Raw genomic sequence first — 12,477 nt, forward strand, 5'->3', positions numbered from 1 at the left:
CCGGGTGTTCTGTTTCCTCACTTTGCTTACTGGCTCCAAAACGTGCTAGCTGTGTGATGGGAAGGAAGTTGCTCAGTCTCTCTGAGCCTTAGTTTCCATCTCAGAGATCATAATTGTACCTACCTCGTTGGTTTGTTGTATAGACTAAGGGAAATAATATCGGTGGCGTGCTTAGCACAGTGACTGGCACTTTATAAACAAACTATATGTCATTACTGTAACTCCTACTGGCAGACGGTGGCGGCTTGAAGGCTGACGTTTTGCAAATAGCTTAAACCTCTGTGGATGCAGGTGACAGTCGTTGCAACTCTGAGAATCCCTCTTCTGTCCAGGCGCTCGTAGGGAGGCTTACATCAGGCTACAGGGGACTGGCCAGGCCCAGTCCGAGGGCCACTGCCCTCCCAGGCGGCGTACAGTATTAAGATGGAAGTTTGGGGCATAAAGCGGAGTTCGGAAGTGGCAGATGGGTGCAGAGCTAAGGGGTACCAACGGTTCTCTTCGGGACAGGGGTCAAGAGTCCAGTTCCTTTTGGAGACACTTCTCGGATGCTCTAACGGTGTGGCATAGTGCCAAGAGTGCAAACTCTGGAGCCTGAAAGACCTGAGTTCAAATCCCATCTTTGCAGCTTAATGGCTGCCACCCAAGCATTCTACGCCTTATCTCGCTTTTCTATAAAATGGAGATTGTCACCGTCACTGCGTAGTGGGTTATGATGCTAGAAACAATGTATATAAAGCATCTGCCCTAGTGCCTGGAACCAGCTGACCTTTTATAATTGGTGGTTATTATTATCAGGGAACATTGTTGGGACTGAAGGGACAAGAAAGGTAAATCAAAGCGTCTCTGTTCTCCAGGGGCTCCCAGGAGAGTGGGAGAGGCAGAGACACAGACACACATGAGTAACTTTTAATACAAGGCAGGCTGTGATAAGTGCTATAACCAGAAACCTAAACAATGCAGGAGAAGAATAGGGGAGGAAACTACTCCAAGACTAAGGATAGAGGCGCTCTCGGTTATGTGGGTGGGGGTGGCAAGGGCTGTGGGTTAACCTGAGAGGAAAACAGTCTGGGGGACGGGCAGAGGGGATCTGGTGGGAAATCAGGGCTTCCCTCTAGCTCAGCACCCCGTCCCCTAAGGAGTCCTCTTGTACTGCAAATTTCTCCACGGACCTTTGCACCCTTCTGAGCTCCCCAACCATACAATTACCTTTTTACCTGCCTGCAAACCCCGGCTGAGCCTCCTAGGAATGTTCTAGTCTGGTGGGAAAGATGGGGGTGCCAACACCGCAGAAGCATCTAGAGCCTGAGGACCCCCAGGTCTCACACAGTGGGCCAGGAAGCCTCTCCCCAACACACACTCATCCGCACTGCCCCTGCCTAGCTCTCCTTGGCTTTTTCTGGTCTCCAGCTCTCTGTGACTCTCAGAGGTCTCCAGCACTCTGTGACTCTCCAGCTCTCAGCTTCCCTTCTTTTCTGCTTTAGCCTGGGTCTCGGTGACTCCGTCGGCGTCCGTCTTGCTGTCTTCCCTGGCGCGTTTCTCCTTGCATCTCCGTCTGCCTCTGGCCTTTGTCTTTTCCATCTGGGTCTCTTTCTAGCCGAGCTCGCCCCTTCCCTTCTCCTCGTCCCTCACTTCTCAGTTTTCTCCTCCACCGCCCGCCTGCCTGTGTGGGTGTCTGTCTTTGTCTCTGTCTCTCGGCGTCATTTGCACCCGGCCGGCCCCCCTCGGGGCGCGTGTACGTGCGCCCGGGCTCAGTTTTTCTCTGCCTGTCTTTGCGTGGCTGTTTAAGAGTTCGCCACATCTGGGATGGTGTCTGAAGACAGGGAGGGAGAGAAATCAAAGCAGGTGGGGCTTCATTTAAAGACACGCACACCGGATCAAGCCTGCCCAGACTGGCGCTGCCAGGCGAGGCCGCTTATCTCTGCCTGGGAGGCTGGTCTGTTTTCACTTTCTGAGTGTGGACAGGCCCTTCCTGAGTCCCCTCCCACCTGGCGTCCCCAGAGACCCATGCGCCCACCCTGCAGGGGCTCTCTGCGTTTCTGTGTGGCGCTGGTTTATTTTCCGGAAGCCGCACAGCAGTCGGGATGGGGCCGGGCCCCCCAGCTCTGTGTGCCTTGGCGCTGGGGCAGCCCACTGGTAGGACCCTGGTACTGGGTTCTTGGCCTGTTCTGGCACTCAGGACATACCAGTTACCTCCTTACTCCATCAGCACCTCCACTCTCCCCGCCAAACGGAGCTACTGTGTACTTTGTTGCCTGCTTTCGGGGCTTTTCCCTGAGCTCCCCCCACAGGTGGCCACCACGCCTCCACCACCGCCCCACGCATCGCCTCCACCACCGCCCCACGCATCGCCTCCCTTCCCAGCTCTGTTCCAGGGAGTGTTCTAGGACAGGCTCCGCTCCCTGCTCCCCGGCACTGTCCCCTCCCAGAAATGAGGATTCCGTCCTGGTGTCCTGGTAACGTCCTGCTCTGCTGGGCTCTGTGAGCCTGACCGGGTCCCAAGGACTGCGCCCTGCCTCCTTTTCTCCACGGGTGTTTCACGAGGCGGGACCCTAACCTTGGGCATTTGCTCCCTCTCACTCCACCAGTCAGCACACTTATTCAGAGCGCCTGCTGTGCGCCGGGCCTCTGGGCCCTGTGCGAGGAGAGGGGGCGAGAGCGATGAGTGACCCAGGCCAGCTCCCAGAGTTCTACTGGGCAGGGCGGGGCAGGGCGGCCACACCACGGCAGAGGTGAGAAGCGAGTACAAGGGGCTCGGAGACATGGGGACTAGTGACGGACGATTTCTCAGAGGAGGTGGCTATTTGGGTCCTGCGGACGGCGAAGGGAGGGACGTGCCACCGGGGAGAGTGCACCAAGGGCCTGGCGTCCACAGAGTCAGGGGAACAGGACTTGGCGAGGGCAGACTTGAGGGTCTCCCCTAATCATGAGCCAGCGTGGGACAACCTGAGAGCATCTGGACTCTGCCTAGGATGACGTCTTGGCTTCAAGGGCTGTGTAGGGGGCACAAAACATTGCCCGTGACTTTTGACAGGCTCAGGGTCTGGGCTGCCTTTCCGTCGCGTTTGACTCCCAAGATGCACATTATTTCCATTCCCCTCGGGACTCTGGGGGGCCACTGCTGCCAGCCCCTGTCTCCAGGCTAAACTGCCTTAACCAGACCTAAGCCAAAAGGAAATTTTGCTTTAAAAGCCCCAGGAAGACAGATGCCGTCTTCTGTCTCACGTCCCTGCTCAGTTTTCTGAGTTGTTTAAGTGTCCAAGGTAAAGAACGATCAGAGCTACCTCTCAGGGTAAGGCACCAGCACATCCCCACAGTTTCATTTAACACACACAACCGTCCAAGAGGCAGGCGTTATCGCTCCCCGGTTTACCGATGAGGAAGGTGAGGCGCAGCGAGTAACTCGGCCGGGGTCGCACACTTAGGAGATGGCAGAGGCACAATGTAAATCTCAGTCTGTCTCCTAAACCTGTGCTCTCAGGATTAGAGATGAAGGTATCTTTGTAGTCCTTAGGCCAGATGTGTCATGGTACAGGTGAGCAAAGACCCAGACACGGGAAAGGACCTGCCCAGGGTCACACGGCTCCGCACCCCAACCAGGTCCCCATCTCCTGACTCCAAGGGGCTTCCCACCTCTGACCTGCCACAGGGCAGCCTCCTCCTCCTGCTGAGCGGAGAGAACCAGCTGCTGACTGTCCTCTGGAGCCTTCACCCACAGACCGGGCTCCATGCAGGAAACTCTCGAGCTATGAATATAAATTCTCTCTCTGCGCCAGGGCTCACTGGCCACCCCACTACCAAGCCCTTGACTTGGACTCTGGGGGCTGTGGGAAGGAGAAACGTGAGTGTGGAGAGTTTGCAGCATGTAGCGGCACTGGAGAAATGCGCAAGAATATGAATAAATTTGAATAATAATGAGGGCAATGCCAGAATTAATAATACTGGCTGCTCACCTGACCCACCCCCTCCCCCAAGATCTCAGCACCTGCCACCCTAATCCTCCAAGTATGGGTGAACCTTTCCTTCTTTAGAGGATGTGGCTGGGAAGTCAGCAGAGTTGGGATGCCGCTTTTGGGGTATGGGAGGGGTGTCTTGTTTCTAACTTACTGCAGATCCAAAGAGCTGGATTTGCATATGCTTAACAAAAAATAAAGAGGCTGCTTCGTGGGATTAAATCATATTCTGGGCCCTGCTCTCTGTTTCTCAGTCCCCTTTGTGTGCAGCAATCAATGTGGATGTTAGGTATAGAGGGAGATTCACAGGAAGGAGGTGGCATGGCCTGAGCCTTGGAGGAGAGTTTTCCTTTCTGGTGGAACAGATAGGGCAAGCACCTTCACCCACCAGCAGCCCCCTCCTTACAACACATGGGAACAGACCCTGATATTTGGGGACAGATGGTCCAGTGGCTTGAGCTGTGGCAGCAGGGCTGAGTGGTAGTGTGAGCTGTATTCATCGAAGGAGCTAAGAGATCAATCCAGGGGGCCTTCCTGGAAAAGGGGGATTTTGGAAAAAGGGGGAGAAATAGGGTTGGAGGAGACAAAAGGAGACTGGAAAGGATGACAGTAGGTTGTAGAGATCTTGGAATGGAGAGGGATGAGTTACACTTGCTACACACAGGAGTGATGGCAGAGCAGAGAAATTATAGAGAGCTGGGTTTGGAAAGAACTGGATTTGGGGCCTGTGGCTTATGCAGAGACTTGGGTGGGGGCTGGGGAGGAGAAGAAGAGGGAGGAGTCACCTGAGTTCAGGGGAAAGCTGATTTTTGTTTACAGTGGTAAGACAGCTCTCTCCCTTTACAGACCACTCCACTTCTTCTTCCCTCACCCAGAGCCCAGCAAAGGAAGCTGATGCTCGCAAATCCTGTAACAGTTGGAGGTTCTGCTCAGTGCCCAGACCTGGCCCCACTAGTGGGCCAACCAGTGCTGGTGGGGAGGGGGCGGATGGGAGCAGTGGGAGAGAAGAAACCCACAATCCAATTCCCTGCTCCATTTAGGCTCCACAATTAAAGGCAATTACTCTGCAGTTCTCTAATCAAATGCTCCCGGCCGAGCTGCCAGCCGGGCAGCCATGTGTAGCACCCGCCAGAGGGGTAGTGGGACAAAAGTCACATTGCCTCTGAGCTCCCAGGGCATGGGAGGTTGAGCATGTGCAGTTGTGTGCCTGTCCCCTGGCTCTTGGGAGCCAGGGCCAGACACAGAGCAGGGCAAGTGTGCCAAGCAATGGGTCCCGAGCTACTTTGTTTGGGGTACACCCTCCCACCTTGGAAACTTCCTGGCGTGTGTGTATGTGTGTGTGGCACACAGACCATAGACATGCCTGCCCACAGTGTCCACCATTATGCACCGGCTGGATGCATTCAAGGGGCATCGTATGGGCATAATTGTGTGTTAGCTCCTATGATACATGCCTCAAGTAGGAGCCCAAGTCCTGAGAATTGAGAAGCACTGTGAAAGCACCAATGTCAGCAGCAGTCTTTGTGGCAGTCCTTGTTCTCAGTTACGTACACACCACCCATTAGCAAGCGGATTGGGGCTTGACAGCTTGGTCATAGCAGAACAGCCCTGGAAGTGGGAGTGCAGAGACTTGGGTTCTAATCCCAGCTCTGCCGGTAACTCACCAGGCGCCTGTGAGTAACTTTCTCAGCTCCCTGGAGATTAGTGTCCTCATCTGTAAAATGAGGGGTCAGACCGGACCAGTCTCTAGGGCCTTTCTGTAACAAGCACTGCAACACTTCCTATGATCTCTGAGCACTCGAGCTCCTGAAACCCATTCCCGTGGGCCACGGAGGGAGAAAGGAACTAAGGGTGAGCACAAGACACCCTGAGGGGGAGCTGGCGCTGAGGTGGGGCGGGGCGAGAGTGGACTTGCCCAGCCTTGGACTCTCTCCCTGAGGCCTGAGGCAGGGTGGGAGGGGCAGCCTCCTGCGGAGCCCAGGTCCTCACCCAGCGCCGGCTTTGGCTCTGCCAGGGACCCAGACCCGCTTCAGCCAGGAGCCAGCGGACCAGACTGTGGTGGCCGGACAGCGAGCCGTGCTCCCCTGCGTGCTGCTCAACTACTCGGGGATCGTGCAATGGACCAAGGACGGGCTGGCTCTGGGCATGGGGCAGGGCCTCAAAGGTGAGTGGGCTGCACAGTGTCCGGACTGCCCCGTCTCTGTCCCCACCCCCAGCACGGGCTCGGGGGCTCCGGTCCCCTGGCTTCCTCATCAGATCACCTCTCCATATTCCAGGCTTGGCTGGCGCTCTGCCCTCCCCTTGCCATTTGCATTTGGGTTCGTCTCTCTTCCTTCCCTCCTGGCGCTGACGGAAGAAGGTCACGAGAACACAAGACCTTTACGTAGCAGAGCTTGAGACAGACAGATGCTGGGAGAGGTGCAAAACGCAGTCAGAGGCAAAGCCGGGGATGCCGGGATGCCGGGATGCCCTGCACCCTCCTGGAGTGGGAGGGGCTCAGGGAGACACAGGCAACCCCGACCCTATCGCCGGAAGCGATTTATGCCAGGCTGGCTTTGCTCCAGCCGCTCTCCCCCCTCCTGCCCAGGTGAGGTCTGCTCAGAGGCCCAAAACTCACTTTAACATCAGCCCAAGGGCTCTTCTTTATCTCATTCAAGGAGCCTTTATTAAGCACTGACTGTGTAGCCAGTGCCGAAGCAAATGAGTCAGTAAGAGAAACAAAACAAAACAACAACCGTCCTACCGCCTGTATTCTAAAACAAGTAAAGATACTTTTGGAAGGGCCCCTGGGAGAGTGGATGAGCCGTTGGGGCACCTGGTTCGAGCCCTGCCTCCGCCCCCGACCAGCTGGGTGACAGGAAGAAGGACGCGCCCCCTGTGGGCCTCTGTTTGCTCATCTGTGAAATAGGCACAGCCGTCCCAGGCCCCGGCCGCCTGCCTGAGGGTGTGATCGTGAGCCCTGAACCAGTTGAGAGGAGGTGCTTTGTGAAAGCACAGTGTTAGCTGTAAAGCATTGTGATGGTCTGAGTATGGGAGTATGGGAGGCTGTGTGTGTGTGTGTGTGTGTGTGTGTGTGCGCCTGATTTCATTTTTATTATTATTGTCCAGGCGGATGAGATTATTTGCTGTAGGTTCTGTTCCGTGTGTTAAGGCAGGTGGGGGAAATTTGTCTGTGTAGAGCAATCCATATAAAGGAAAGAGAGGGGTCCGGTGGATCTATTGATGATTGAAAGTTGAAAGAGAAAGAAAGGGAGGGAGAGGGAGAGAGAGGATCGATAGTTATGGAGTGAGAAGAATCAATAGCCTCTGACAGTAGGAGATAACGGGAGGGAGCTGATGGAGGGGAATGTGAGAGAGGAGGGCTACGAAGTGTGAGGAGGTGAGCCTAGAGCCTGGAGGATGGAGGGGAAGAGAGGCCGGATGGGACAGGACAGAGGCCCCGAGGCTGTCAGCCCAGCCTCTGCAGGGAGCCAGGCCGCTTCCTCGGGGCTCCCTCCAAGGTCCCTCCATGGGCCGTGCCCATCCATCCGCCCACGGTGTTTGGGGAGAAACCCCAGGCTTGCTGTGGGGCTACTCTCTGCTTTTCAAGCCCCGCAGAAGCGTCCCCAGTGAGCTCCTGCCTCTGCTGAGATGCCCTATATTTCCTCGCGCCCACATGCCCGCCCTCCCTCTCTGCCTCTCCCCGCTCTCTGCCTTTTTTTTTTTTTTCTTTCTTTCCTATTATTATGAGAGACATTTGTCTGCAAACAGCTTCGGAGATTTCATCTGCTCCTGTTCATCCCCCTTCCACCCCGCCCCTGCCCCTCCCCCTCCCCCTGCTTTCTGGCTCCCAGCCGCACCGTGTGGGACTGTGACAGGGTTTCCATGTGGTCGGCAGCTGCTGGTGGCACCCCCGGAGAGGAGCCAGGAGGGGTGCTTGTGGGGGACCCACGGTGGACGCCGACCTGAGGAGGAGACGTGGGGTCAGGGTGGACCCCTGGGGCAGGTGCCCGGGCTCCTAGGTTGAGGCCTTGCCTGGGCCTCCTTTCTGTTTCCGCAGCCTGGCCGCGGTACCGCGTGGTGGGCTCTGCCGACGCTGGGCAGTACAACCTGGAGATCACGGCCGCGGAGCTCTCCGACGATGCCTCCTATGAGTGCCAGGCCACGGAGGCTGCCCTGCGATCCCGGCGAGCGAAACTCACCGTGCTGAGTAATGCAACCCCCACCCGCACCCCTTGCTGCCCCCCATGCCGCTGGGGCCCCTCCCCACCGTCTCCTGGCGGTCCCTGCCCCTCTCCAATTCCCCCTTTACTATCCCAGCCTCTTCCTCTTCTCCCTGTCCCCACCATCTCCCTGTTTTCTCCTCTCCATTTCCTTCTTTCACTGTCTTCAGAAGCCAAGTCCCGGTAGAGGAGAGCAGAATGAGGCAGCCGCCGGCCTGACGGGTGGCAGGGCACGGTCCAGCCTCCTCTTTGCACCAGCCTGTGCCCAGGCGAGATGAGGCCTTTCCCCAAAAGAGTGGTGGAGCACTAGGAGCACCGAGAACCCGAACCCCTTGCCCGGCCCCTCGTGGCAGGCAGGCTTGTCCATGGGGGAGATTCCCCATTTCCCTCCCTCTCAGCAGCATCAGAGCCCCAGAGACACCACCCTTGGTGCTCCTTCTCCTCCTAACGCCAGCGGTCCCCCCACACCGGGCCGCCCCCTTCCCCCTCAGCGCTCGCCCCTCCTCCTGAAATCCACCTCAAGACCTCTTCAGGGAACAGGGGAGCAAAACTGGAAGGATTGGGTCTTGAGGGCTGAGAATTGGGGAGCAGGGGCCGCCAAGGTGCTGGCTGCGGCCAGCGGCTGTAGGAAGACGTGTCTCTTGGAAGCTGTGCTCCCGGCAGCCACCCACTGGGGGACGAGCCAGTGTCCCTCTTCTGTAACACCCAAAGCCATCTGCATAACGAGGGGACTCTCTCCTGCACATGGTAAAGGAATGAGGCCAGCTCTGGCCTGCCCCGCACCCTCCGACCCCTTTCAGATCCCCCGTCTCCCTCTCATGCCTCTCGCACTGCGCCTCTGGCGCCATCAGTCTTTCTGTCTTTCTCAAGCCATGTTGCTTCTCGCTGTGTCATCGGCTGTGACCCTCTCTCTCCCCTCCTGTCACTGGTGCTGACCTTTCCTTTTTTCCTGCCTCTGTTTGACCCCTGCTCCCTCCATGATCCCTCCCTCTACCCTGAAACCATGGCAGAGGTGAATATCCCGGGACAGATGGGAGAAAGGAGAGATGAGTGAGCCTGGAGAACAAGGAAGGTCGGGTGGGGCTGTGAGGACATGTGCCAAGTCCTGCTGGTGCAGTGGGGGGCCCTGGACAGGGCATGGGGGGCCTGGGCATGGGTGCACCTTGACCGTTTGGGCAACCTGACCCTGAAGGCCTCACAACCTCTGAGCATCAGCTTCCTCACTGGTAAAATGCCCTAATGATGCCAGCCTTTTCTTAGCAACTGCCGCTTTGCTGCTCTCTCCACAGGGAGCTGTAAACTGTGAAGGTTGTCACAATAAGTGAGAACCAGAGGAACCCAGCAACTGATTTCCTGGGATGTAAAGGCCTGGGAAGATCAGGATTCAAGGCTGGTGGATGATTTGCTTTTCCACTCTAGTGAAGACAAAAATGAGAATTAGCAAGGAGTGGGATTGAGGTTGGAGAGCAAGAATTTGTTGACTGCCAGGGGTGAGCAAGGATGCCGAGACACCGTCTTTCCCCCCTTGTTGGAGTACGTGTGGGTCCCCATGCTGGACCACGCATTCCAGAAACAACATGAGATCATTAGGAGAACTTCTCCCTCTGTTTTTTATTTTCTCTCCCAAACTGCCTCTGCTTTGGTCCCCAGAAAGTGGCTGCTTCTGCCTTAGAGAACTCCCGTTCTAGGGAAGGGATACTCTTCTCTACCCTCCCCTCTCCCAGCATAAAGACAGATGAAGAAACTAAAAGAAGGTTAAATGTGCCCCAAGTATTGAGAGAACAGGACTTATAGTGGTATCCAGTGGCTTGGATCAATCAAGGAAGGCTTCCTGGAAGAGAATATGATGGGGGGGATGCCTTGTTGAAAAGCCTGCAGGTCAGTGAGGAAAGAGCCACATGAGTGGGGGAGCTGACTGGCTTGTTTAGAGGACATAATCAGTGTTGAGGATGTAAACCTTCCTAGCTTGTCCAGGGTATGTGGATAGATCAGGGAGCAAGGAGAGGCTTCAAAGGTGAGGAAGCTGAGAGGGAGGCAGGGATGGTTAGTCTGGTTGCTCCTTTCCCCTCCTTGCCTCTTTCTCCTGAGCTTTCACACTCCCTGCCATCTGCAACCACAGGCAGGTCATAAGAAGGCAGGCCATGTCCCACACCCCCTCCTGCTTATCCCACAGGCTTTGTTCTAACTATCGGCAGGGCTTTAGAAGGTCTGCAGGTCTCCAGACACTCCTCACTCATGAGGATAACAACCCAAGTGCAGCAGGGATGCGCCTGGGCTGTGGGCTCCACGGGCCTCGGCCAGATCCCAGCTCTGCCATTTAACTCACTCATGTCTCCGAGCACATTTCCTTAGCCTCGCTGAGCCTCGGGTCCTTATCTGTAAATTGGGGGTGATGATATTTACCATGAAAGGATTAATGAAATTTTCTTCATGGTAAGGATTAACTGAAATCATATACACATTTTAGCTGAGGTACGTGAGCATTCAATGAATGCTAAAAATTACTGTTGATCGCATTACAGTTTACACTTGGCTTCACGTCCTTGATCTCATTTCACCTTCACAATCACACCTCTGGGTAGTAGGTGCCAATGCTATTTTTGCAACTTTACAAAGAAGGAAACTGAGGCTGCAGACGCATGTACATGTTGATATTACAAATTTAAGTCACAAATTATTGAATCTTGTTCATAACACACACACACACACACACACACACACACACACACACACGGACACATGCCCTCTGGTAACTGCTGCTGAGCAAATACCTCGATAGCCTTGTTTTCCTTTGTCCAAGATGAGCAGGACTGCAATGGGCTCATGAGAGTGGGGAGAGGAGTGTGGGCTGGTGACGGAGGTGATAGATGCACAGCCTTTGCCCGAACAAAAGGAACAGGGTCAACATTACAGGGGAAGGGAGGGTCAATAGGAGGAAAAAGTCCAGAAGCTGTCTGAGCATGACCGCCTCTCCTGCAGAAGTGCATGCACGGCCTCTGCCACCAGCACCTTCTTGCTGGGTATCAGGCAGCAAGGTGTGACCTGAGGGGGCCCTAGACAGACCCAGGAGACTTGAGTGGCAGCTTCTTTTCTCTCCACCTTCCTCTACTTCTCAAGCTACTTCCCACCTTCACACCCAAACCTGCACCCATCTGACGTTGGAACTGGGTGCATCCGCAAGCAAGGCGCACTGGGGATTCAGGATAATCTGCCAGCCAGGAGTTCTGAGTGCCGCTGGCTCTAGTGTGGGCAGTAAAGGTAACACATTGTGCCTATCTCACGAGCCCTACACATTACAGCCCCCCATCTGACTAGGCCTTGCTATTTCTCCGATGAAGAAACAGACTCCATATCGGGAGGGACTCCCCGGGGATCACACAACCGATAAACAAAGGTGTCAGGATTTGCAACCAGGACAACCTGACTGTAAAAACCCGCTATCCTACGTTTCTTACCACGGCGCCCTGCATTGCATGCGTAACTGGAGCAGAATGCTGGGACAGATTGTACGCGGTTCCTTGCTGCTGGAAAGCTCAGCATGGAGGCCATCATTTTATAAACCCCAGGGCAGCCCTAGCCACCAGTGGGCTCCATGGGCCTTTCAGTTCTTCTCTCAAGGGTTCCCTCTGGAAAACCTCCTCTTGAGTCTTGTCTTTCCCAGCAAGAAACGAACAAAACCCTTTCTGATTTCTAGCCTGATAAGCACTGGGTGGACCAGAATGATTTTCGTAGAACTCCTTCTGCCCTTATCTCATCATTCACTCACTGGTTAATTCAGCAGATATCCTCAAGGACACGCTATCAGCCAACATCTGGGTTAGACGCTGAGGGATTAAGAGTAAATAGGAAGATATTGGCTAACAAAGCAATTTGCCAATTTGGTGGAGGTTAATTTTTGCCCTGTGAAATATAAACTAAATAAATAAGACTGGGCAAAAAAAAAAAAAAAAGAAAGAAAATGAAAATTCAGTCAAGTATAATTTGGCTAAGAAGGGATTTAAAATAGCTTGTGACTTGGCCCCCAAATTCTGACCCAAATGACAAAAATGAAGATGCTTTTAGCACCTAAACTCATTAGAGAAACCAAAAATATTTCTTGAAGCCACTTCTGCTTCAAAATATATTTCCAAGCACCCAGCTATTCATGTATTTAGTGAGATAATTGGTAAAGGTAGGGAGGCAATTTCCTTCAGAGGTCAATACAGTGAAAATGCTCCAAAGGTTTTATAGGGGTGTAGCGCCCTTGAAAAAAAAAAATAGGAAGCAATCCCTGCCCTCAGGGAATTTATAGTCTCGTTCTCTTTAGCATTTAGAAGCCTTTGGGG

At 54.6% G+C, this 12,477-nt stretch overlaps 1 protein-coding gene across 3 annotated transcripts in view; it reads left to right on the forward strand.

The window, feature by feature from the left end:
- Positions 1 to 12,477, forward strand: part of KIRREL1 (kirre like nephrin family adhesion molecule 1) — a 97,074-nt gene that overhangs the window by 69,524 nt on the left and 15,073 nt on the right. For 2 of the 3 annotated variants that reach the window (XM_077156568.1, XM_077156569.1), the window contains exons 2-3: positions 5,965 to 6,114; positions 7,990 to 8,139. The exons of the other annotated variant lie outside the window; for it this stretch is intronic. In XM_077156568.1, coding sequence (XP_077012683.1) covers positions 5,965 to 6,114; positions 7,990 to 8,139 — 300 coding nt within the window. The remainder of the gene's footprint in view (positions 1 to 5,964; positions 6,115 to 7,989; positions 8,140 to 12,477) is intronic. 3 annotated transcript variants of the gene reach the window in all.

Source organism: Tamandua tetradactyla, chromosome 4, assembly GCF_023851605.1.
Source record: "Tamandua tetradactyla isolate mTamTet1 chromosome 4, mTamTet1.pri, whole genome shotgun sequence".
NCBI classification, from domain to species: domain Eukaryota; kingdom Metazoa; phylum Chordata; class Mammalia; order Pilosa; family Myrmecophagidae; genus Tamandua; species Tamandua tetradactyla.